The 27,350-nt window shown below is 24.6% G+C and overlaps 1 protein-coding gene across 1 annotated transcript; it reads left to right on the forward strand.

Moving 5' to 3' along the window:
* Window positions 1-64: 64 nt before the first annotated feature.
* LOC129983640 (RNA-binding protein 39-like) lies at window positions 65-27,293 on the forward strand. Its single transcript, XM_056093186.1, has 14 exons — window positions 65-241; window positions 1,605-1,665; window positions 5,343-5,383; window positions 7,067-7,381; window positions 12,667-12,744; window positions 15,410-15,454; window positions 16,727-16,838; window positions 17,277-17,369; window positions 18,009-18,206; window positions 19,793-19,858; window positions 22,063-22,267; window positions 23,495-23,636; window positions 26,285-26,469; window positions 27,071-27,293. Exons 2-14 carry the CDS (start codon window positions 1,612-1,614, stop codon window positions 27,154-27,156), a joined length of 1,620 nt encoding a protein of 539 aa, XP_055949161.1. The 5' UTR covers window positions 65-241; window positions 1,605-1,611; the 3' UTR covers window positions 27,157-27,293.
* The last annotated feature ends 57 nt before the right edge of the window (window positions 27,294-27,350 follow it).

The raw sequence follows: 27,350 nt of genomic DNA on the forward strand, positions 1-27,350 counted from the left end.
ATTATTGTTTTTCTTCTGTTAATGAAAAATAAAAGTTGGAAGATTGGCAACAATGAAATGATGTTTGTTTGCAATCTTTTCCGTAATTCGCTTCGCATTATTTAAGTTGAAATAATAGAACATCAATTCTTTAAAAGCATTTCTAAAACAATTTTTACGTAAAATATAATTGTTTGTTCACTGTACAAACTACAGTTTGAAAAATTTAACATATAACTCTTCCGATATTTCATCGTTCGCAGTAAGTAATGAAATGCTCTTGTTAAAGGACGATTATCAAAGGAACTGTTCGAATCCATTTTATAATTGAAATATAATTACCACAAAAACACTAATAATAATTTTTTTATTAATTTAATTTTTTTGCTTTTTTGTTATATTTATTGTTTGCTAGTAATTTTGGGATTTTTTAAAAATGAAATTTCCATTTTTTTAAATAAATAAATGATGAAATAATAAATTGTTATATTTCATCATTATGAATTGTTATAAATATATCTTGTTTTATTGAAAGATTTATTAACTAAACGAATTTTCCTTCAAAAAATTAAAACAATTGACTCATTGTTATTACAGAAAAATAATTTTTAAAACTGTAGTTTAGAGGGAAATTCTGTAAACAATCACTTCCTGATAGTTGATTCAGAGATCATTATAATCGTGTTGCTTTATTCTTTTCTTAAGGTAATTGAATAACATAATTATAATTTTGGATAACCATCTATTTAATTTGTCGCTTAAATATCACATTTTTTTAAAAATTTATATTCATAGTAATAAGTATGGAAAATAAATTTATTAAATTTTATAATCATTTTGCTGAACAACAATTTAAAATTATTGTGTCCTATTTTCTTATTATTTAAATATGGTTTTCCAACCAATTATCTCTGACTTATTGCAAACATTTGTCTTAGTTGTGTCACAGCAAACATGTAGAAATATTTTGTGCTTTTTGCTATAATTAGTTATGTTTATTTTATAATTTTTGCATAACAATTTTATATGGAATTTATTTAATTGAACTGCCAAAGAAACCTGATACTTTTTATTTATGCAATAGATAATTTTGTAAGTTAAAAAAATTGCATTAAAATTTTTTATAGAGTCTGTATATTATAAAAATAAATGCAATGAACTTCATTGAGAAATTTCATCTTTAAAAAAGTTATTGAGGTAATTGAAGACCAAGGTATCTAATATATTTCATGGAAGTGTAGATAAAAAAAGAAAAAGTTTTAACAATCACATACTTGACAAAATATAGAAAATATATTCATGAGTGCAGAAACATTTTATGTGTAAATCAGTAAAGTTAAAAACTCATAACCTGTGAAATTTTTAACACTATGTTCATTAAGAGAAAATTGATTAATAAATAATTTAAATATGAAATGCTTGTTTAAACATCACAAACATATCTTTACATATACATAATTAAACATATATCCATTTAAAATATAAATATAATTTTTTTAATTGCACAATTGAAGCTTTTTTTGAACATTTTTTGTTTGTTCCAAGGGATTTAATTCATTTCTCAAATCCTCTATAATTTGTTTATAATTGTTGAAGTACTTTTAAATGTGATGTATATTTATTAGGTTAAGAATGGATGACGAATTGGATGTAGAGGCTTTACTGGATGCTTCTTTTGCTAAACAGGTACATTTATTTCTCAGAGTATTATGCTTTGCATTTATTGTTATTTAGGCCTATTAAAGGCTTTGTTCTGAAAAGATATATAAAAGAACTTTTCTATAAAGTTTATTGAATTTCTTATAATTTTTTGATTTGAATTTAATTGCTGATTTGAATGTAATTAATTATTTTGATGAACAAAATTATGCCATTAGTTTCCTTTATATTTGGGGAAGAATTTACTTTGCTGTTTACTTATAGTTATGATTAAGAAAAGAGATAAAAGGATTAATATTTATAACAACTTAATAAATGTTATTGCCAATATTTAAAAAAAAATATTAAAATTTCAATTTATTATTAGTAAATTGGTATAAACTTTATTTTAATTTTGTGATTCCGTTTTTCTCTTTTTCTTTTCTATTAAATAATATATAGCCTTGTAAATGAGCAATGCATGGAGTAATTGCTTTAATAATATTGATATAGTAACAACATATTAACTGGGTAACTAGTCAAAATTGATTGCTGATTTTTGAGATACTAGTAAAATTATTTCACTTACAGTATGTGATTTTTTAAAAAAACTTTCATCGAGTTACTCATGAACAAATTCTTTATTGCTGCCTGATGAAAGCATTTTTGTCTTAATAGATAAAGAAATTTCTGTATTATCAGAAAACTAATAAATTATTTTTTTCAAAGTTCTAAGAATTTACATATTTACTCTGACTGTACCTGGAACTGTTTTTCTTCATTATTATTAACTGCATATTTTCGTTATGCCTCCCCTATGCTTATGGTACCGGAACTTTTATTTTCCACTATATCCCTAGATTAGTTTATATTTTTGAGTATCCTTTACTTTTACATTTCCTTAGTCTCTCCTTGCCCTTTATACTTTTTTTTTCGTCACTGATGCTTAGAAATTAGGTTAGCTAAATTTTTTGAATTGCAATTTATTTTCTGTCGGCTGTGCTCAGACAGACAATTTAATTTTCTTCGTTTTAAGAGGGAGAATTGAAAGGGCACTTATATATTATTAAAATTGTTTTTTCATAAATAAAACTTTTTATAAAAATAGCACCAGCTCTCAATAATTTCTAGTGAATGCAGCTTATCATTGTCACTTTGTTCATAAAAGTTCATGATGAACTGGACCTGTCATTTTGTTTAAGAGCCTAATACTTAAATTACTGTAATTGTTTAATGTTTTTTTAGAATTTTTTTTTTTGATTTTATATTTTACTCTCTTTTTGTAAAAGTATTAATTCTGTGTCCTGACAAATGAAACAAAAATAATTTTGAAAAATTTTCAATTCAGATGAAAGTTGGCAATTATTCATTATGATAATAGACTATTCAAGTGGAAAACAGTTTCAGTGTAACCTCTGAGTGAATTTCATGCTTTTACAAAATTGTAATTTAGCTATATATAAAATTAAGTTCAAATGCACAAATATAATATCATGCAAATATAATACATAACTTATTATTTATAATTAACATATATTTAATAAGATGTGTATGTTCTTTTTGATAGTTCTAAAATTGTGGAGGATAGAACCATTATGTTTTATTGCTGAGTCCATGATATTCTTCTTTCATTACTACATAATAAGCTTTTGGGGTTGAGTAATTTTTACTTTACACACAAACTTTTGAAACAAAAATCTGTAGCTTTTTTTCATTTGAATCCCTTTTTAATTTTTTCCTTATAAGTTTGACTCTATATTCTGACTCTTTTTACTCTATTTATTCATTCTGTGGGCTACAGTGATTTTCTATTAGTAAATTAGGTCAATAACTTTGTAATTTTATTTAAAAACATCAGCCTTGTTAGTATGAATTTGAATTTCAGAATACTTTTCTAGAAAGTTTAGCAAAGGCTGATTTAAGAAAAGGTCACTAAGATTTCTTTTTTGAGTATTAAAATTGTATCTCTTAAGACAAAAAAAAAAAAAAAAAAAAAAAAAAATCTTTTAAAAATAAAATTTTGGCAGCTATGTTAGATTTTTTTTACTCTTTTTAAATAGTTGGGCCATAAAAGACATTTTTATCAGTTATAAAATATGTTTTTGTTTTGTTTTGTTGTAGGCCAATCAGAATTTTTTTTTCTTTTAAATAAACAGTTTATAAAAGCTATTTAGCTAACTTATGTTGTTTTCTTCATACATTTAATTTCGCTTTAACATTTAGTTTAGAAAGGTAATTAAAAAGACGAATAAGTTGCAGTATAACTGAATGCTTTTTGCATCTTTTTCCACATTTAAGTGCAAAATGCAATTTTTATTTCTCCATAATTTATTTTAATATTTTTCTCATAATTCATAAATTTATTATTAAATTTTACAAACATTTCTGGTTTAAGTTATTTCCAAAGATCTTTGATTTAAATATTTTGCCTTTATTTGCTACTTATGTCCATTTTATTCTTATGCTAAACACTATCAAACTTGTACATAATAACATAAAATGTATTAATTAAAGACTGAATGCATTACAAAGAATTTTTTTTTTTTGATTCTATATAAAAAACATTATACTCATTTGAGTAAGTAAAGATACGAAGAAAACCATTATTAAAAAAGCAACATTGATTAAGTGTCATTTTAATAAATGCTTTGGATAATTTTTAAAAAGTATTCATTATTTTGTATATATATATACAAAAGTATTAGAATCAAGTTAATAGAAAAAAAAAAAATAACAAATATAAAAAAAATAATATAATTCGTTTTCAAACTATTTCTTACTTTAGATTGATTACTTATTATATATATATATATTGCATCACTGAGACATATGATCATTAATTTGTTGGTACTTAGTTTTAATCCTTGCACATATTTTTAAGTAGAAAACTAGATTTTGCATTGTTCAAGACAATGCCCTTTTATCTATAATCTTTTTATCATTATATGTATTTTATGTGTCTTCTTGACTGTAAAAATTTCAAAGTTATTTAAATAATTTTATGTTAACAATCTTTTATTTTTTAAGAATTTGTTTGGATTTGAAATAGATTTTTGACATGCTTGAAATTTATAATAATAATAATAAAGAAATATTTTTATTATCAGAATATAATGTTGATTATAATTGTCACTTTTATGAGATGAATTTATTTGATAAATATTTAGATATATCTCTATTGTTTTTTTCCCTTGAGACTTAAGTACAGCTCTGATAATTCTGATGGTAAAATCTTGAATATGGAATGAAAGGGTTTGAAGTTCAAAACCCAAATTTTATCAAAAGTCGTGTCTATATTGATCTGATACATATTAAATATGATGTTAAGGGTCTTATGTTTTGCTCTAGTGAAGCATGAGAGTTTTGAGAAGGAATCTCTACTTTGATATTGGCCTCATCATCTGATCGTAGTTTTAAAATTATGAAGTTTATCCTAAAATAGCCATTTTGTTTGTTTCAAAATAAAATATTAATACAATCAAATCAAATATAACAGTGAAAGTATTTTTTTTTTAAATATACCTGTTTGTAATGATAAATGTAATTGTATGCAAGCTAATTTTCATTTTATGTTGTCGTTGAATATTAGAAACGGTAGTAAAGTATATTTCATTTTGTATTCAGTATTCCATATAGTTTTTAATTAACTTCATTAAAATGTATAATACTATTGGATTTTTAATGCAGTTACACATTTAAACTTAAATTCGATTTCTTTTTCACAGGCTGAAAAGAAAAGGTCTCCTTCACCAGATCATGATAAAAAGTAAAATTTTTTTTTAAATATTTTTGTATATATGTATATATTTTAAGAAGTTTAACTTTTATTTACTTTTTCTTCTAGAAACTGAATTCAGTTTTAATTTGTAATTTAGATATAAAGAAGGTAAACATGCTTGTATTCCTTTTATTTTGATGAATTTTCTTTTATTGGTGCAATCTGTTATATCTTTCAGTATTTCATTTCTTTTCTGTGTTCAGTGTTGTTTATTTTTAAATTTATTTACAAATTGTGAATGATTGTAGCAATCAATATTATTTATATGATTGGAAAGCTTTAATTTTTGCAGAATTAGTGGTTTAACTTTATTTTTTGCAGGGTCAGAAAATATTTTGAAAGTTTTGGAAGACCTTCAACTGAAAAATATTGATGAACACATTTCTAACAGTGGGCCATACATATGGGTTTTGACACACAAACTGTAATGTGAAGTGCTCCACTTTTGAAAATCTTTACTTATGATTTGACCGGAAGGGTTGAAATTGTTTGAAAAAGGTTAATTGTATAATATTCAGAACATATGAATCCATATGAAAATTAAAAACTATTAGTCAAGAATCTTTGCTAAAATAATAAGTGGAGAGCATTTGCATCGGCATCAATTTCTGTTGGTAAAAAATATAAATAAATTTCACATTGATTTCTGGATACATTTAGAATAAGTTTTCCAAGGAATAGATTTTCCTGAAAGTGGATTCTCTAAATAAACTAATAAAGTGAACATCTGACTTTACTAGCGAGATGTCGAATAGAACTGTTACTCAAATTTGATAAATAAAGAGTATGAAAATAAATATTTTCTTTTAAAGAAGAATTTGTTTTTGATATTTTCAAGAATTGTAAATGTATTGACTAATTGGAGGGGTGCAAGTGGGATTAGTTTTAATTTCATAATAGATTTTTGTTACCTTAGATTTTCAAATTCATCTTATGGAATAATAATAAGAGCAGTTCAGATATGAAGTCTATAATTGTGTTTTCAATTATAGTGAAAAACTAAAGTAGTATATTGTAAAAATGTTAAAATTACATGCTATGAAATTCTGCAGATAAGTTCAATGTACCATTTTTAATTTTGCAATTAAAAGTATTTCATACAAGGAATGAATTCTTATATTGTAATTATTTGGAAAATTGCTGTATTATAATTGCTCAGTATTTTTTTCTTACATGATATGTGATTTTATGTATAAACATTCCTACATATTTTTAAAATGCATTAGAATTATAATTAATTGTGTGTCAACATGTGAATTTTTTTAAAAAAATTACATCAGAACTGTTGTTAAATTTTAAGTCAATTAGGCTAATAATATATACTTACTGTCTGTTAAAATGTTGATTGTATACAATCTTTTTTTTGTTAGATATTTTTAAGTATATTAGTAAAGTTAATATAATGTATGAAATTTTCTGTATTTTGTTACTGAAATTTTGTGTTATAAAATTTCAGAACTGTTATCATATTAAATATAAATTAATATTTTTTATACATTTTTTTTCTAAAGTGTTATTTTGTTAAAACTGTTAATATATGAATTTTATTAATTTCTGTTATAAACTAATATTTTTAAAAATATACTTTCTTGCAAAAATATGATTTTTTAGGAAGCTGATAATGTATGAATTTATATTGATTTCTAAATGAGTCTTCTCAACTTCTTTCAGAAAAAAAAGTAAAAAGAAGAAGCGCAGCAAAAGCCGTGAAAGGGAACGCTCTCACAAGGAATCAAAGGAATCTAATCATGTGAAAAATGACAAGAAGAGTAGCAAGACAGATCGTAGTCGGAGTCCAGATCGACATGATTCAACTCAAGTAAGAGATAGGAAGAATAGTAGTGATCATTCTTCAAGAAATAGAAGACCTAGGAGTCGAAGTCTGGATAGAAGACGGAATTATACTCCCAGGAATTCCTATCGAGGTCCATTCAATGGAAATAGGGGATATCGTAATAGGCGGTTTGGTCGTGACCACCGAAGCAGGTATAAAAACAATTATTAATTGTTTTTGCTTTTGAGTTATTTATTCTCTTCTGAAGTAGATTTTACAGATTTATTTCTTTGACATTTAATTGAAAAATAGTTTTGTATTTAGTTTTTAAACTAATAGCAAATCATAAATTCATGAGATATTTTAATGCAACCAAACTACTTAGCTTCACAGTTTTTTAATTTTCTTCTTATTATTTTTCACAAATTTGGGTAAATAATTGTTGATCCATCTCTTGATTTTTTTTACATTTTTGGTAGTTTCATTTGTTTGTAATATTTCTAGTTTGGTTTATATTGGAAGTCAATTTTGTTGGCCATCCTGCTAGTTCTAAAAACATATTTCTAAAAATTCATTTTTTAATCTTCATTGGAAGTTTATAGCTATTAAAAAATGAATATCTGTATTTCTTCTGTCAGTTCTTCTTGTAAATAGATTATAGAGACAGTGAGTATTCATTTTTTTTTTTACATTCCCAAATACTTTTTTTTGTAGTTGTATTTATTTTTGTAACAGCTCTTCTTTCCAGAACATTTTTTTCTCCTTATTGTGGAAAATTCATAATACACTAATCAAGTAGCATCTGCAATTTTTTTTTTTTTTTGAAATGTTCTGAATATAACTCAATATATTCTGAATGCAATATGATTTAGAATTTTTCAGAAGTATGAATCAGTGACTAATGCTTAAAAATCATTAAACTTTGTTGAAATTCATATTCTTTTTGAGACAATTGATTCTGACTGACAGTTCTTTACATTATGTTGATAATTTATCAGTATAAAAAATAATAAATTAGTGAGGGAAAGATTTTGTTTTCAATCTAATATGATAAAAATTCATGCATAATATGATAAAAATTCAATTCTGCATATTTTGAGCAATTTTTAAATAAACTATGCTATCTTTTACACTTTATAATATAAATAATTTTTTATTTTCTGTTTGCTTTTCTTTCATAGTATTTTGAATTGCATAGTATTATCCCATGAATTTCTGATTCCCCACACTTAATTTTTTGCAACATTATAAATGTGATGTCATTATATTTATATATATCTATGAACTCTATGTAAGATTTTTTAAAAAAAGATCCAAATTTGTTATCAGTTAAACAGATTTGTATGCAAATATATTTATATTAAAATTGGGAGGGATCAAAGGTAGATATTTATCAGAAATATGATTAAATTCAAGAGAAATTTTTGTTTTAGATTTGAACGGCTCAGCAGAACTTTTAAAAGAAAATAATCTATTTAATATTGGTTAATTTTGAAGGGTTGATTGCATTATTAAATTATTTATATTTTTTATTTCTATATGGGGCTTTTTTTTAAAAAAAATTTGTTACCCATTAACAATACTACGGAACTTATTCCCTCTAATGGAAGAACTTTTTCGTATGTTCTTTTGTTTTAAATGCTGTTCCTAATCTGACCATGGGAAATATGTTTCTATGCAGGAAGATTTACAAATATCTTAATGGTAGAATAATATTGTTCCTGTAAAGAAAACCATGACATTGATTTTCTCTGTTGGTGAAAGTAAGTTCAATGGCTTGTCTCACACTTTAATCCTTATATTGGTAAAGTAGAACTTTTCTTTATACTTCAAATTCTGTTCTAAACATTTGTTTAGTTATCATAAGAATTAAACAAAGAAAATATACATTCATACATATTTACTTCTAGAAAATCTTGTAGATTAATTTCAGAATCCGTGGTGTTTGTTCTATATTTTAAAGTAATTAATCAATAAAATAAACCAGCTTATAATTTTTGAAATTTCTTTTGGTCTGTATTTTTCTTTAAAATTTTATCTAACTTTTTTTTTATTTATTATAAGTTATACTCTACTTGTTTTATTGGTGCTTGATTGGTGTTAATAAGGAAAAAAAATCCAATATTTTTATCGAGTTATTTTGTGTTTTTGAATCAGACCAATAAAATTATTCTTTATACCAAATTGTTGTTTAGGTTTGCAACAGATTTAAAATTCCATTAAAAAAAATTTTGATCTGCATGTTTCCCATATTGCAATAATTTTTCATCCATTATTTTCACATTTAAGCTGTTGCTTTGTTTAAAACATCTATTTATGTATTTGCTTTTAGCATCATTAATGCTTATTTTAAAATACAGTTTCAGCCTTTAAAGGAGGTGATGTAAAACTTAAGTCGATTTTTGTAATAAATACTTTGAATGCTACTTCTTAGCAAATAAAAATAATTCATTAAACAAAACTAATAAAATGTAATGTTAACTCAGATTTTATAACTTTTATGAAGAAATGTTTCTAATAAAATAAATTTTTTTTTATATAGATTGTTTTCTTTCTGAATTAAATAAACTTAGGTGATATTTTAAAACTATGATTCATTAGACATTTGATTCTGTGAAATCATAGATTTTTATTTAAAGATTTTATTTCCAAGTATTAGTTTCATATACACCATCTAAATAAAAGCTGAAACTATTTTTTTTCTTTAAAAATACTGTACATAATATATTAAATATATATGGAAATAGATCATACATTTATTAAACCTTTTGCATTCAGAAGTAACTAGATGTTTTGGATTAGAAAGGATTATTCAATGAATATAATGGCGGATTTTATTTCTATAAGAAGTAATTTTTTTAAATTTTGATCTGCAAGTTCATAAAATTCTACAGGTATTATATTTTAAAAATTATTATACGTAAGAAATATAAAAATATGTCCTGCTTAGAATGGTGCTTGAAAGGAGCCATCTGAATGAAAGGGTTAAAGCATCGTAGACTCTCCTGAATTTTATATTTATATTTTGATCATGATATATTAAAAAAAATACATATCAAAGGCCAACAAATTTGTATCAAAGTAAAGCAACATATAAATTAGAGAACAAGCTATCAAATTTGCAGCACTTTTTTTTTCTTTTTGCATTTTATGCACATGGTTTCTCTTAGATGGGTTATAGTAGAATCTTAATTTCCTGAGCTGTTTGAGATTGTAATCATTTTGAATTTTTGGAAATTCAGTTAATGGAGCACAGATTTTAAATCAGGATTTTTTTTTTTTTAACTATGAAAAGTCTGAATACTTCCTTATATTAATTTATTAATTAACTTTTTTTATTGGTTACCAAACTTTTTATTATAGAATTAATGAATATTACTCATTTTTACTACCTTCTTTTTATTTTCCAAAAAAGTCATAAAGACGTCCTTCAAAGAATATTCCCTTTGCATAATACATAATACAAATTTCGGAGACATTTTCCATATTATTATTTTATTTTCCTTTAAACGCATCATTATTAAAATGTTTAAAAATGGAAATATGTTTTTAATTTATGTTCTAAATAACTTCTAGATAGCTTCACCTCTGATAATAATTTTTTACTAGTTTTCATATTTTTAAAAAAAATTGACTTTGCTAACCTAGACACACTTTTCTGAAAATTTCTTGTGATTTTGCTAATAAATAAAGTGTGCAAATTGATTTTTCTTTTCTTTTTTTGTTAACAGAAAAACAGGAAATAGAGGCATAGATAATTGAGTTTATACTGCAATTGTCTTATTGATGTGATGCAAATAATGTAAAAGCAGGCTATTTTTGGAAAGTGCAAGCATAATTAAGGCATTTTATCATAATTAACTGATTGAGCTATAGCCCCAGGATGTCAATGATCCAAAGACATCTAAAAATTTATGATATTGATTTCATTTTAATATTTGAAATTATTTAAATGTAATTTTGGCTATGTTAAAAGTGAAAATCAGATTGGGATTATAGTCAAATAACCATCAATTTTGATATGTTATATAAATATATATATCACTTAAAAAACATTAATATAGAGCTAGTGTATGAATATTTCATATAATATTATTTCTTAAAATATCAGGGTGGTTGGAAGCTGGCTAGTTTTAATTTAGAAAAGGCATTAATTGACAAGATTGTGAAGCATTAATTAGAGAATAGGTGTTTTTTTGCATGTCAGTTGTTTAGTATAGTATAGGTATTTTCATTAAATTATAGTACTCTGATTCCTAGTTCTGGATTCTGATGGAGCATCAAATTATTATATGTTGAGATTCTCATGTTTGTTAAAAAGGCCCTGAATATGTCTGGATACAAGTTCTTTTTTTTTTTTTTCTGATTTTTTAATTGTATGGTAATTTCTCAATTTATTTTGCTGGAGCTATGTAGTAACTTTTAATAGAAAACAAGTTCTTATAATATTTTAATCAAATTTTTAAATAACTTAAGTAACATTTTTCAATTTCTTTAATTAAAAATTACAAAAAGAAGAAAAAAAATTAAAATAAAGTTCTAAGATAATTGTGTAGAATTTTTAATAATGTTTTTCAAAATTAATTTGCTTTAATTGCTTTGCTAATAATTACATGAATGGATTACTTTGTGAATGATTTTAAAGAATGTTGTAAAAAAAAAGAATTCATTTAATCTTTTTCATTTTTTAATTGGTTTTTTTTTTTTGTAATTTCTTGACTTTACTCCTCTAAACATTTAAAATTGTGGTTGTTTTCTTGTCATTTTATTTATAAATATTTAATACCTATATAATATCTTTTGAACTTGAAATAAATTAGAATTTACATTAAAGTTTTGTCTTATTGTGATATATGTAAAAAATTTATGTTTAAAGGATAATATTGATTTTTTAACCAACCATGGTTTTATTTGCTTTAAAATATAAATGAATTGAATTGAGGTATTAAAATAAAATAAAAAACTATTGTGATTACTACTTTTTTTGATTAGTTTATTGTTGAGATTTTTTTTTTAATTAAAAATGTGAGATTTATGTTATTTGGAATAGCAAATATTTTGAGAGAAGTAAATTAGAACTTTTTTATGATCAATTCATACTAAATTAATTATTGAATAGTGAAATTTTTTTCTGTTGTAGTGTTGGAAAGTTTGTCTCACATTTTAAATATTTTTATTAAAATATGAATGGTTGGTTGCTAATAGGAATATGTTTATTAGATTGTATTCAAACTTTATATGGTACTTATTAAATATTAAAATAAATGTCCCAATTATAAATATTATCCAAGGTTTGGGCAATGTATATTCTCAAGAATTACACATAATCTATTTAATCTCATGTTAATATTATATAAGACTATCTATTTATGTTTTAAATATAATTTCTTCTCATCTTATTCTTTTTAATAGAACTTATTATTAAAACATCTTTATATTTATTCAGATATGTTCATTTTTGAAGAACCTTCTATAAAGCGAATTTTGGTTTCTATAGGTCCAGAAGTCGGGAAAAGAAAAATTCCAGCAGTAGACCAAAAAATCGATCACCATCTCCGAAAAAGGACTCAAAAGGGTAATATAATAAGTCTTTTTTTTAAAAATTCTTTTTATTGTTATCTTTCAATGATATAAAATATAAATAAAATATTTTTGGAAGATTTACAGTCTGACTATATTTATAAATTTATTAATTGAATGACATATTGCAAATAATTTACATTTAGAAAATATTTTTACCAAGAAATGTTAATTAGTTAAGAAATTTCTTTAAAATAAATGCTTTTTTTAAAAAAAAAAATCAAAATCTATCAATAATATCATAAATTGTGTAGTAATGATGCTGTCACTTATCACTAATGGAGGTAAAGTGAAGGATAATTTTACTATTTATATTTTTTAGTACTTCAAAATTATTAACACTTTTCCATACATTCATTTAACTATTATGCAAAGTTTAACAAGGTTTAGTGACAGATAATTTTATTTTAGAATTTCTACTTTTCCCTTAACTATTTTTTATGGCATCATTGTAAAATAATATTCCATCTGCTATCAGACACTTTCCTTTACTCACCTCATTGTCTTTAACATGATTATTCATTTTTTATTTTGATGATTTTATTAATAGTCTTTAAAAATTGTATGGTGCCCTATAATTTTTCAAAAAGCTACAAAATTAAAAAATTATTTGGAAAAAAATCATCAAGCTGGTAATTTTATTTTAATTACAAATAGAAGCAATAAGGCATTTTAATTTGTTTAATTTATTACAATATTTTATAGTAAAGTCTTTTTTACATTATATACATACTAGCCGCCTTTGGCGACCAGCCGGTTCGCCAATCTTAATGTTCTTTAAAATTTTAATAATTAAATATTTTATGCAATTTCTACTTTAATAGCTTCTTCATCAAAATATTTTAAAACTTCAAATTTTGATTATCATATAATTCATTCATAATATTATAAAGGCCTTCAGTCATAACGTAATATGTATTTCTCTCATTTTCTGTTAGCACCCGTAGAATTTATGCTTTAAATTAAAGTGGAAAGAATTTATCTTCAATTAATATTATAATATTTTTTACTGAAACAAAGCATTTTTTTATAATCTGATTACTGAAAATAGAGTCACTCAGCGTTTAAACTTTATGGGCACTAAAGAATATCTTTTTAAATTTATGTAATATCTCAAGAGTTGGTCAACAAATTTTTCTTAGATTCATTATGAGCAGATCGATTAATTAACAATCTTTAAATTTAAATGCATCAAACACTAAGAAAATAAAACAAATCGTTTAAAATAAACGGTTGAAAACAGGTTTTAAAAAAACTACTTAAAAAACGATGTACTTAAAACTATAAGCATATACAAAAAATATATAACTAACATAAATACAATTTACTTACAAAAGCATGCAACTAACCCAAAAATAATTTAAATCATCCATTGATAACGTTGTCATGGCAACAATCAGAACAGAATGCGCATGCGTGAATTTTCTTCTCCGGTTACGTAACGCAAATACGTGATTGATTTTTTCTACGCCAGTTGGGGTAACGCTATGCGGATTAGAAATTTTTAATTTCCTTTATTCTGTTTTATTTTAATTCAAAAGTACTTCAGAATGAATCTGAAAGATTGATTCATTAACAATGTTTAATTTTAAATGCATCAGACATTAAGAAAATAAACAGAACCGATTGAAATAATCCGCCGAAAAATTTTAACCCTAGCCTCATTACTGTTGGGAGAAAAAAAAACTGAAGCCTTTCTCGTTTGGCGCTGGGGATAATGGAAGATTTTTTTGGCGGAAAAGTTGGCGGTGGGGAAAATGGAAGATTTTTTTGGCGGGAAAGTTAGTTTTTAATTAATAATTAAAATTCTAATTAAAAATTCGAAAAAAGAAACCCCAGGTGCACATTCCCAACCTCCAAGGTATACATGTACCAAATTTGGTAGCTGTATGTCAAACGGTCTGGCCTGTAGAGCGCCAACACACACACACACACACACATTGAGCTTTATTATAAGTATAGATATATTTCATCCTTTAAAATCGCATTTTAAAAATTGTAGCATTGTGTGTGTGTGTGTGAAAAATGGATATTAAAATATTTTTCTTGATCTAATTTGAATTCTATTTGAATATTTTTATGCAGAATCTTGTAACATATTGCTATTAAAAAAAAGCATAGACAAAAGGAAGTTGTTAAGCTTGCTCTTTAATTGAATATTTTATTATATTATGTATGATTCATGGCTTTACCACATTATGTATGGGATATGGGAGTCAGAATTATTGCTTTGAATTTCATTATTAATAAGAATTAAATGCAATTTGATTAAATAATACTTTAATAAATAAATAATAAATTTATTTATTTACTTTAATAAATAAATAAATTTATTTATTAATTCTTTAATCTTTCATAAATAAATTCTTCTTTAATAAATAAATAATAAAATTTTATAAAATTAATTACCTGAAAAGTAATGTATATTTTTTTGCCTTTAATGGATTATTTTTTTAAATGATAAGGAATTATTTAATTAAATTATTAAATTAAAATATTATTTAATTAACAGGATAAAGAATTCTACATTATATGGTTAAATTTTTTGAAATTATTTATTAAGTGTTTGTTGAAAATTTTGTGTTTTTTTTAAAAATTATTATTATTTGTTTCTGTGAAGAAAATACTCATTTTTAAATATAAACGTTTAATCTGTTTAGGAATGACTCTTCAGATGAATTTGCAAAGCCTGCACGCTTGCACAAGTAAGTAAAAAGTTTCATATATAATGGTATAATTAATAACCTTAAATTTATTTAAAAATAATTTAATTATTAAAAATTTGATCATTGACTGTACCTCTTCAAACTGAATATTTTTACCACGCTCAATTTTTTTTAGCAGCTGAAAATATAATATGAAAGTATAATTTAAACTTAATATCTGCTAGAATAATAAAAAGCATATTAAAATATCTGTTAGGATATATATATAGAAATGAAAACAGAAAATATTAATATAATTGTGGCATTTTTATTTGATTATAAAATAGACACGAGAAAATATTTTAAAGAACATCATTCCTTACATCAGTGTTGCCAGTTTTTTTTACCACAAAATTGAAAAATATTTAAGAAATGTGTTTAAGCCTCCATTATTTAAAAATGAATCTGCATAATATTTTAATTGTTTTGAGATACTAGTTATTGATTTTCATGTAGAAGTAAAGTTTTTATCATAAAATTGAGATCAAGAATAATTTGCACAAGATCTTTTTGAAGCTAATATTTATGTGGCAGAATTTCTATAATAATAGGGAAGAATTTTCATACTGAAATTATTTGAAGATTGTTTTTTTAAAAATCATTAATTATTATAGGGTTTGAAAGAGTTTTTCGTTTTTATGGTAAATTGAGAGAGAAAAATTACACTTAATAAAAATCACTATTCAAAATCTCAAAACTTTAAAATCTTTCCATCAAGTGTTAAACTAGTTTGATTCTTATAAAGGATATATGTTTTCAAAAAGGGAAAGTAATTTAATTCTATTGATAGAGACATGGATAAAATAAAATATTTGGGTCATTAATTTATAATTCAAACGGAATTATCTAAATAGCTTTTAGGGTTGTTTTTTATATTTCAGTGTAGGAATGACTTGATGTATTCAGTTATATTTATTAAATTATAATTTTTGTATAGTTAACCATATTTTAAAAACAACTGCATACCTACCTCAATCTCCAAATTGCAATATATCTAAAAACTTGTGATACAAATTGTTTCTAGAAAATACATGTTCTATAATTTGTTTGAAATTTTACTAAATATTACATGTATTCTTTATAAATATGCTCACTTAGTTATCATTTAAGAGTTAGAAATTTTTTTTTCGTTGCTTGTTTTGTGATGTTTGCTTACAAATGTTATTATTATTTAAAAATTAAAATAGTAGTACGCTGGAATTTTTATTTTCTTTTAAAGAAAAAAACTGTACTTTTAAAGATTTAAAAAATCTCTTTCTTTTTTTCAACCAGAAATCCTGACTTGACTCCTGAAGAAAGAGATATGAGAACTGTGTTTTGTATGCAGTTATCTCAGAGAGTTAGGCCTCGTGACCTTGAAGAATTTTTTTCGCCTGTTGGGAAGGTGAGTATAATATTATTTACATTTTCCATTCCATTTATATTATTTATATTAGTTAACTGAGTGCTTTTTGTTGGTTTTTAGTACTCAAAATTTTAATGATGGCTTTATAAGGGCACCAATAATATTTCTATTTCTTAAAATTTGTATTATTTAGAATAGTAAATAAAATTTTTCATTTCTTTAAAAAACATTTTGTTCATTATGTATAAAAAAAATTGTGTTAGAATTTGGCATTTTCATAGAAATAAAATTTTATGAATATAAATGTTTAAGTATTGTAAAAAGGAACACATTTCTAGGATTTCTTTGTTGCTATTGTTAAAGTGAATTTCCAGCCTTTACTATTTATTTGTTTTTAGTTAGTAATGAAAAATCTTTTAAGATTTACAAATTGTGTTGTTATTTAATTCCTTTTCAAGAAATAAATTCTTTTTATAGGTACAGGATGTAAGAATTATTATGGACAATAAGACAAGGCGTTCAAAAGGAATAGCTTATGTTGAATTTCAAGACACGTATTCTGTTTCCTTAGTAAGTGATGCATGATTTGGTGAATTTTCATTTTTTATATATTTTAAATATTTTAATTTTTTTTAAAGTTTCTAGCTATTTTGTTTTGTAGTTTGCTTCTTGAATTTTATTTATGAAAATTTATTTTGACAATTATACACTTCCACAAAACTAATGCAATGCTTAAACTTGTTCAATTTTTATACCCATATTTTGAGTAACAGAAATTAATGTTTCTAATTATTGCTAGTTGTATAATTATAAGTAATTTTCATGCTTAAATCATGCTGTCTGTTCCAAGTTGCTGCCTTAAAAAATGCACTATCCTAGATATTCCCATATTTTCATGCAGAAGGCTGATGCTATTACTTAAAAATTTATATAATGACTGATGCAATCACAGGTTTCTATCCTAACTAATTAAATTAACTTTTTTGCTAATTTAAATTCATAATTCTGTTTTCATAAAAAGTATGTTGCATATTCGATATATAAAAACACAGCTTTTTTTTATAAGATAAAATTATGTAACTATTTTTGGTTCAATGTTAACTTTAATTTGCATAAAATCAGTCATAAACTTTTCAAATAATAAATTTTTCTCCATTTGACTTACAGTTATTATTACCACTTTTAATTTTTCATTTGTCATTTTTGCAGGCAATGGGATATACATCAAAAAAACTTTTAGGTGTTCCAATTATAGTACAACTTACTCAAGCAGAGAAAAATAGAGCTGCTGCCAGTGCCATGAGTGCCCAAAGGGGTAATGTTGGCCCAATGAGACTTTATGTTGGATCACTTCATTTTAACATCACAGAAGAAATGCTAAAAGGAATTTTTGAGCCTTTTGGAAAAGTAAGCTTTTAAGTAGCAGTGTTAATATGTTAAAAATTTAATTCTCTTTCTCTATAATATATATGTATTATTGCTCCATTTTTATGTGAGAGATTTTACTTAACTTTTTGTATGCATACAGTAAAATCTTTTGTAACATGTAAAAAATTAACTGGCAGTATCAAAATAGTGAACTTTTGGAGGAATAAATTTGAATCTAAAGATTTAAAAACGTTTTTTAAAAAAATTATATATGTAATGAGATATTGATATGTAGGTACAAACTTAAGTGAAGATAGACTTTTTCTGTTGCTGCTGACTGAATAATGAAACATTTTATAAAAATAGAGAAGAGAGGTAATAATGGCGATTCATAAACTTGGAAAGTTATGTGCAAGGTAGTAAATCAAAGGTTGCAGATTTTCTTAAAAATTATTGAGTTATGTTCATCTCTGTTGGCACATCATATTATAATATTTATTTTATATATACATAGTGAATTTTTGATTCTTGAATGAGTTACTTATATGCAGGGTTACATTTGAAATTGTATAATATTGCTGTAAGAAATGTACAACTTTCATTTTATTATATATATATATAGTAGTTTCAAATATGTTATTTAATTTGGTTTTTCTAAAATTTAAAATAATTTGCATGTACTTTAGTTGTAAATAATATGTGCAATTTTCAGTATTTTGTACTTAATTGTGGTAGATAGATAATAATACTATTAAAAATAGATCAGTTTTGCATGACAAAATTTCCAGTTCTAGAAATATTTTTTAAACTGTCCTCTTGATGCTGGATAAAAGATGCTTTCTGTGTGTGCTTACTATCATTTTTTAAAGAATTTTTTAACGTAACAATATTATTGGAATTTTAAAATTGCATTAAGTTTAAAATTATGAATTAGATGTAACATATCTTGTTTGGCACAGAAGATTGTCAAGGTTGGGGAGTCACCTAATCCTACTAGTGTGCCCAATAGGAAATGAGTCCTCTGCTTATGACATTTGGGTCAGAAGATCTAATTATATAAATTAGAAAAATTGACTGAGCAAATTCTTTTGGCTAAATATTCATAATATAATTTGTGTTTAAAAAAGTAATAAATAATCAATAATCAAAATTTATTTAAATAGGTTGCATTTCTTAATTGCTATTATTACAAATTAAAATACATTTTTTGTGCATTTTTCATATATGTTGCTCTCATAATTAATTTTTAAGACAACAATTGATAAAAATATTCAAACTTTATTCAGAGTGGAATGAACGCACCAATATAATAATAGCTCTAATTCGAGATTTCATCCCCCCCCCCACACACATACATCTTCCAACATATTTGGAAGAATTGTTTGAAATTTTCAACTGAATGACAAGGATCATGATTAAGGAGCAGATTAAAAGTATATTTATTCCTTTTTTTAATCATTATGTAGATATATTTTGTGTTGAAATATTGTTATAGCACAAGCACTTATAAAAATAAAACTAAAAACTGATCATTATCAATGTTTTATTTGGAAATACATTGAAATTCTTTGCTGTTTAATCGTGTTAGGTTTCATTCATTTTCATTTTAAATTTTTATTTTTTAGATTGACAAAATTGAGCTTTTGAAAGATGCTGAAACTGGCAAATCCAAAGGTTATGGTTTTGTAACCGTAAGTAATTCAAATATTTAAAAGACTTTTTTTTTTAAATTTCGAACATTAATAATTTGTAGTAATTATGTGCTATGTTTTATTATAATCATTCAGCTAAGTACTATAAGTGATATTTTCATTTGAGTATTTGCTTCAAGTGTAATAATTTGTTAAATATTTTATTGATTTATTTATTTTAGCATATGCTATACAGATGTCCTTTAAAAGTATTAAAAATATGTTTAATGCATAATCTGAGTTAAAATATCTCTTTTTTTCAGTCTGAAAGAAAGAACATCTGTATAGCTTTTTTAAAAGTGTATCATGTATTTTTTCTTTTTTCAAATTTCACTTTTTTTCCAGTTTCTTTTACATAACTATTTAAAATTACCTACTGATTATTTCAAATCATTCTTAAACAATGAAATTACTTAGAAATTAACTGATGAGATTAATCAATATGCAAATGGTAAAATTAAAAAAAAAAAAAAAACATTTACCAAAAGGGTCAATTTGGGATATTCAAACTGTATTATTTAAAAGATATGCAAATCTAATAAAATATTGCAATTAAGAATATTATTGCTTCTGTGTCTTAAAGAATACTTGCCAATAGAAAAAAAAATCTTTTAGATCTCTTACTTTGCGGAATTATTCAAGAGACAAATATTTTTGGATACAAATGCACAAGATATACAGGCATAGAAAATTAGCAATTTTTGTGCAATATATCTTTAGTAAATACATGGGAAGATTTGTGCCTAGAAAGAGTTATTGTTTAGTAAATTGATTTTAATGTTTAAGTTGTGAGTGAATTTTCAATGATCAAATACCTACAAATTGGAATGTTCATATTTTTTACCAGTGGAGGATCCATATACTAGTATCTTTTGTACACTAACTATTTGAAATATTACAGCAGATTCGTTACTGAATAATTAGTCAGAATTATTCCTTCAATAAATACAAAAATAGTTTTACAACTATACAAAACTTAAAGGAATCAAACCCTGAAACTGCAGCATACCATACATTCATATGATTATTATTATATAAGTATTCTTTTGGTTTATGCAATAATTGGAAATTTTATTTGAAATAAAATTTTAAGAAATTCCAAAATTTACGTAAGATGAAGACATTGGCTTCAGTTCCAAGTAAACAATGCTATTGACTTCAAAAGATAAAAGAAATGTGATAGTATTCCACATTTATGTTACATCCACGAAGAAAAACATCGCCATAAGAAGTTGTAAAAGAGCAACAACTAATATAGTAAAGCTAAATGTATTTATAAGTGATGCAATAAATATATGAGGAGTGATAAAACAGAACCCCTCTTATAATAGTGTCAATTCTCTCTCCCCCCCCCCAAAAAAAAAATGCTTTCAAAAGTTACTGTTGGGGATTAGGAAATATAATTTATAAATTTGTATCTTTTATATAAAACAGTAGAAGTAGAGTAATATTACAGTGGCATATTTAAAATTTATACATCACATGATAGATCAAATGGATATTTCAAAGCAAGAGTGTTCAAAACAGTGTCAACTTATAGAAGATTAGAAAGAATGAATGGTGATTTACACATAATTCATTAAGATGATATGAGAAAGAACAAAGACTATGGAATATTCTCAGCACAAAGTTATAAGTGGAAAATGAGAATTTAGGCATTATTGTGTTGCTTATTGCTTTAATAGGGCTTGCAGATAGATCACTGCTTCAGTAGTTATCATGTTATGCAAGAAAACTAACAATATATAAATATGGTAAATTTCATACATTTTCATAGACATTGGCCAAGCATTTTGTTGAATTTAGATAAAGCTTTAATTTTGTAAATACAAATATTCAGAATGCACAATTTCTCAACTACATGCTCCAGCATTTCTCATCGTGTCATATTTTTTTCCAAGCTGTTTCAGATTAAATGTAGGCCAGGCAATAAGATGCTATGATTTGGCCATTATTTCTTTCTATATATTACTATTCTTTTAGTTAAGAATAGTAATATATATTACATTAGCTAATATTTCTCAAGATATAAATTTCTCCAATCTCCGTAGAATGCATAAAATATTTGAAATATGGTTATATTTATATTTTTTTGCATTTTAATATAATTATTGATTTTGATAAAACTTTTAGTCCATCAATATAAATATATATTTATAATATCATTTGTAATTTAAACTTAATAATTTCTTTATGCTTTGCAGTTTCATGATTCAGAAAGTGCTAAAAAAGCTTTAGATCAACTAAATGGCTTTGAACTTGCTGGTAGACCTATGAAAGTTGGGACAGTCACTGACCGTACTGATCTTGTTCAAGGTCCATCCTTTTTAGACACTGAAGAAATGGACAGGGCTGGAATAGATCTTGGTGCTACTGGCCGGTTACAGCTAATGGCAAAGTTAGCTGAAGGTAAGAGGAGGGTGCCATTTGAATTGTTTTTGCATAAATTTAATTTGTGCTTAATAATAAAAACATAAACTGACGCAGGAAAGCATTGCATTTGTCTTTTAAAAATATACTTATATAATTGTAGGAATTGTTTGCATTATTAAGTTGTGATTTTAAATTAACTTGTCAATACGATATAGTTTTTTTTATAAAAATAGTTTTTGAAATCTATAAATAATACTAAGTATTAAGCAAATTTATTTCGAAAGTTTGTTTTCTGTCTTCTATTATTAATATTTTAATTTTTGAAGAAACAGTTGTTGCATACAGGAAATTAAATATTTTATTAGATTTTTAATATTGCCATGCAGCCATGTTTTTACTTTGAAAAGCTATTAGTTAATATTTAAACAAACGATTTCATTTTTATCTCTAAATTTAAAACTGTTTATGTTTTCTGATGACATTTCTGGAAAGTTTTAAACTATCTTTAAAACCATTTATTTATGAATGCTGCATGACTTGAATTTAAGTTATGGAACATTAAAAACTTCTGTGTAAAACAAAGTGAGAACACTAAAAAAAAGTATGTGATGTGTCATTTCACCTGGTTAAATAGTTCTGAATATAATTCCAAATTTAAAAAAATTCTTGATAGATTAAACAATGTCTGACTTGAAATGTCAGTTAAATGATGTTGTGTAATAAAACTGTCTAATAAAGTTATTAAATTTCACAGATTTTTCCTATAGTACAAGGTATAAGTTTTGTCATTACCATTGATGCAACTTTTGTTTTTCCATTTATTGAGTTATCAGTGATTATATTGTAGAATTCCATGTATTTGAATTGGGGATCAGGCCAAATATGTAGAAATTTGAATAATTTTATAAAATTTTGAAAAAATACATCAAACATAGAAAAAAAAAATTCAACACACTGAAGCTACAGAAAACCATAAATATTGTAAGAATCATATAAAAAGAGAAACAACATATTAAATTATATATGAAATTTCATTATATATTTGTTTATATATATATATATATATATATATATTTAAATAAAGTAGTTATTTTAATATAATTTTCAAAAATGGTAGAATATATTTGAAATTTTATCTGCAATGTTTTCCTATAACTCACAATTTTAAGACTCAGGATTTAACTAAACTGTAGAATGAGCTAATAAGCATTTTACATATTCTGTTTTTATGTTACATGTTCTGTTGTAATCTTTTAACTACAGGAACTGGTTTTGAATTGCCTCAGGCTGCAGTTAAAGCTCTTCAACTCACTTCTCAATCAAATACTTCATCCACTACTCCGAGTCAACCAGCTTCTGTCGCTACTCAGTGTTTTGTGTTATCGAACATGTTTGATCCAGCCAAGTAAGTATAAACTTCACCCTTATAAATATTACTCTTCCTTTTAAACATTCTTCAATTGTAGATATTTTGTGCACGATTCCAGAGATGAAGAGTTGTTAGATTTTTAATACTATAATAGCCAACCATAGACTTTATTCATATATATATATATATATAAATTTATTATAATCAAATTCTTGTAATTATGCATTTGTTTTTCAAAAGTTAACATCCTTTTAAATTCATATGATTTGTTTTTCTCTGTTTATCATTGAACAATTGTTTTTTTAAAAATTCATGTTATTAACCTTCTGACTTCCAATGTACATTCAGACATCCACAGAACGGACGAAATGCCACCTGTTTATTTTCTTCCCCTTTTCTCATCAGGGTCGTAAAACAGTGCAGGGCAACTTTGTCTTTTTGACAGTGGTTGCTTCCGTTCCCACTGTCACTGCTGATTGGTGTCTCGAGAAAGTGTTTGAGGGCAGATGCTTAATTTACAGTACGCTTTCTGCTCGCCAGCTACTAAAATCTCTTGCTAAAATGCCGGGTTATCGTAAAGTTTTAACTCAAAAAGAAATTAATAAATACTCTTTGAAGATTCAGATGAATCTGATTTGATATAAGTGATGAGGAAGATGCTGGATTTGAGACTTCAAACTCTTTTCAAGAAGAAAATATTTCTACTTTGTTAGAAAATGATTCTGTTAATGAAGATGATATTGAAGTTTCCGAAAATAGATAACATCAAATTTGATAGTAAATAAAATTATTTCCATTTCGAAATTTGACCAACTTTCAGGCCCAATCCATAATTTACAAATATCGGAAAGTATATAAAAATAATAAATGAAAAAAAAAATAAATGAATTAAAATGCTTATTGTTTCAGAAAACTGTGTTTAAAACAGTATTAATTATATTTCAAAGCTCAATCTCACTCATACCAGTTCTTGAAACATTTTTAATTATGAAATAACAAATTAAATATTTCTTCCTTAAAGAATTTTGAAAATTGGCTGATATTGTATATTTTGCACGTTGCTTAAATAAAAAAACATAATTTTAAAAAATGCTAGCAAACATTCTCTTTGTTTAGAAATTCAGAATTTGATTACTGTATTCATAAAATCGGACCTTTTTGTATGCATATTTTAGTATTTAACAGCTATTGTGAGTAAGCAGAGTCGTTTGGAAGGGAAAGGAGATGTTTTGATTTGGATAATTTTGGCAGTATACCTGCAAAATTTTAATTGGTATATATCGACCAAAAAAATAATATTCTTTCCATAAAATAATATTTGCCCTGTGTTACTATTCTGCCATTTTAAATTAATAAATTTTGTTAAATTTTCAAAATTTACATTGTTAATGAAGTTATTTCTTAGATAGGAATCTACATATATCTTAATAAGTTTTCAACATTATTCTCTTTATATTGTAATAAATAAATGCAAACAATTGCTTTGGGATTTAATTAATACATAATTAAAATTTTAAGAGTTTTTGTAAGTACTTACAGTAAGTTATTTATATCAATAACTCTTAAAATGAAAAAAAAAAAAAAGAGAATACCTGAATGATTAAATTTTCTGATGCAGCAGTGATTTTAATGAATAGGCAAATATACTATTTCAATGTTATATTTCAACTTCAAATGCATCTTTCTATAATTAATAAATTATAATCAAATACAGCGGTAAAAAAAACGGAACGCCTGGAAAATCTTTAGGTAAAATTATGAAGTGTTATTAAATTTTGTATACAACCCCTTATTCTTCAGCAGTAATTTGACCACAGGAATAGGGTGATACGAGTACTCTTCCCACGCTGCAAATGAACTCTTGACTGCAAGAAGGGGGAGGGAAATGCTCATCTTCTATCGTTTATACTTTTATACTTTGGATTTTAAAAGAATTGCATTTCAAAGTGCAAAGGAATTCAGAGGGTTAAATTACCATTTTACATCTTGTTTTTGAAATGTATTTAAGAACATTGTAAATAATTACTTTTATCCTTTATTTTGAATTCAGTATTCAAAATCTAGATAATTATGTAAATAGTTAAAATAGAAACATAAATCAGAAATTGTTTTTAAAAGATGTATTTAATTCACTGGTAAAATGCACCACTTCTTATAGCTATGTAATTTATCTTCCTGTGTCTGTATACTTGCTTGCTACACCATAAGATATATGCCAGATATAAATAATAGATATTTTACTAGCTGCATCTGCTTTATTAAAATTTTCTGAAGATTCTTTTCCTGAACTGTAATAATGACAGACTAACACATATTTCAAGTGATTTTTTTAATATAATATTTGGAATATAACTCTTGAGATTTTTGAAGTCTTTATACCATTTTGAAAATTGAACATAAAATTATCAATATGAATGAATACCATATTTTCCCATTGCATAAACCTTTCAAATAATTAAGACAGTCTTGCCTCAAGTGAAAAGTAATAATAAAAATGTATATTGATTCTCCTTTTTACTTTTAAGTAAAATGTTTCAAACTATATTCATATTCAATAACAATAGATTGCATTTAGACTTATTTACTAATATAATACAAATTTAAGTTATAGATTTCATTTTAAATTAGACTCAGTATCAACTAATTTTCACTGAAATTAAGAAATAATGTTTTATTTCCTCCAGGGAAGTTGGACCTAATTGGGATGAAGAGATAAGAAATGATGTTATTGATGAATGCAGAAATCATGGTGGAGCTCTTCACGTTTATGTAGATAAAAACTCACCTGAAGGAAATGTGTACGTTAAATGTCCCAACCTTACTGTTGCTGCAGCAACGGTTACTGCTCTGCATGGAAGATATTTTGCAGGTAAGTTAAATAACTTATTACAGCTTGAAATAAAGAAAATAATAAATATAATTAAATGCTGTTTTCTGAATAAAAAAATGCCATTTAGTATTGAACTTAATTTTGTAATCGTTATCTTTCTCCCACCAAATGTGTAAAGCATATGCTTTGTAAAAGCCTTTCTTCATTAGAAAAAAAAAAAAAAAGATAATGATTGATTAAATTAAAAATAGAAGTTATTTAGTGTTTTCAAGGAGGCATTTGTTCATTTTCTGGTATAACAGTTAACTTTCTCTTAATTTATGATGGGGGAAAATGTCATGATTATTGTAAAAGTTTTAAGAAATTAAATATCTGCATTTATTCATTATTTAAACAAATGAAAAAAAAGCATACATTCTTTATCTACCCCCTTCAAGAAGAAAAGAGCTTAAACAATTTTGGATGTATGATCCTCCAATCTATTTATCTCACTACCATTCAAAGCTAATTATCTTTCAATTAATTTAGCCTATTAGAAAAAATAGCATGAAGCTGCTACAGTTAAATAATACTACAATAATAATGAATAAAAAATGTATTTGATTTAGTATTTATTAATTTTTTATATTTATTCTTTTAGGAAGAGTGATAGTAGCAGCATATGTGCCTGTTATCAACTATCACATGCTGTTTCCAGATTCTGCAAATCTTGTGACTGTATTGTAAAATACATAATTTACTAATTTTTATTAAGTGAATGGAATTTGTCATCCATACACTATTGTAAATGTTAGAAAATTGTATAAATGTGGCATTAAGTGATCTATCAAACATTTTTTCGTCATTAAAATTTTTCTGTAGCATTTTATGAAATATACTTTTATAAAAATTACAATTGAAGGCACAGACACTTTTTCTAT

Source organism: Argiope bruennichi, chromosome 9 (assembly GCF_947563725.1).
Source record: "Argiope bruennichi chromosome 9, qqArgBrue1.1, whole genome shotgun sequence".
Taxonomy (NCBI): Eukaryota; Metazoa; Arthropoda; class Arachnida; order Araneae; family Araneidae; genus Argiope; species Argiope bruennichi.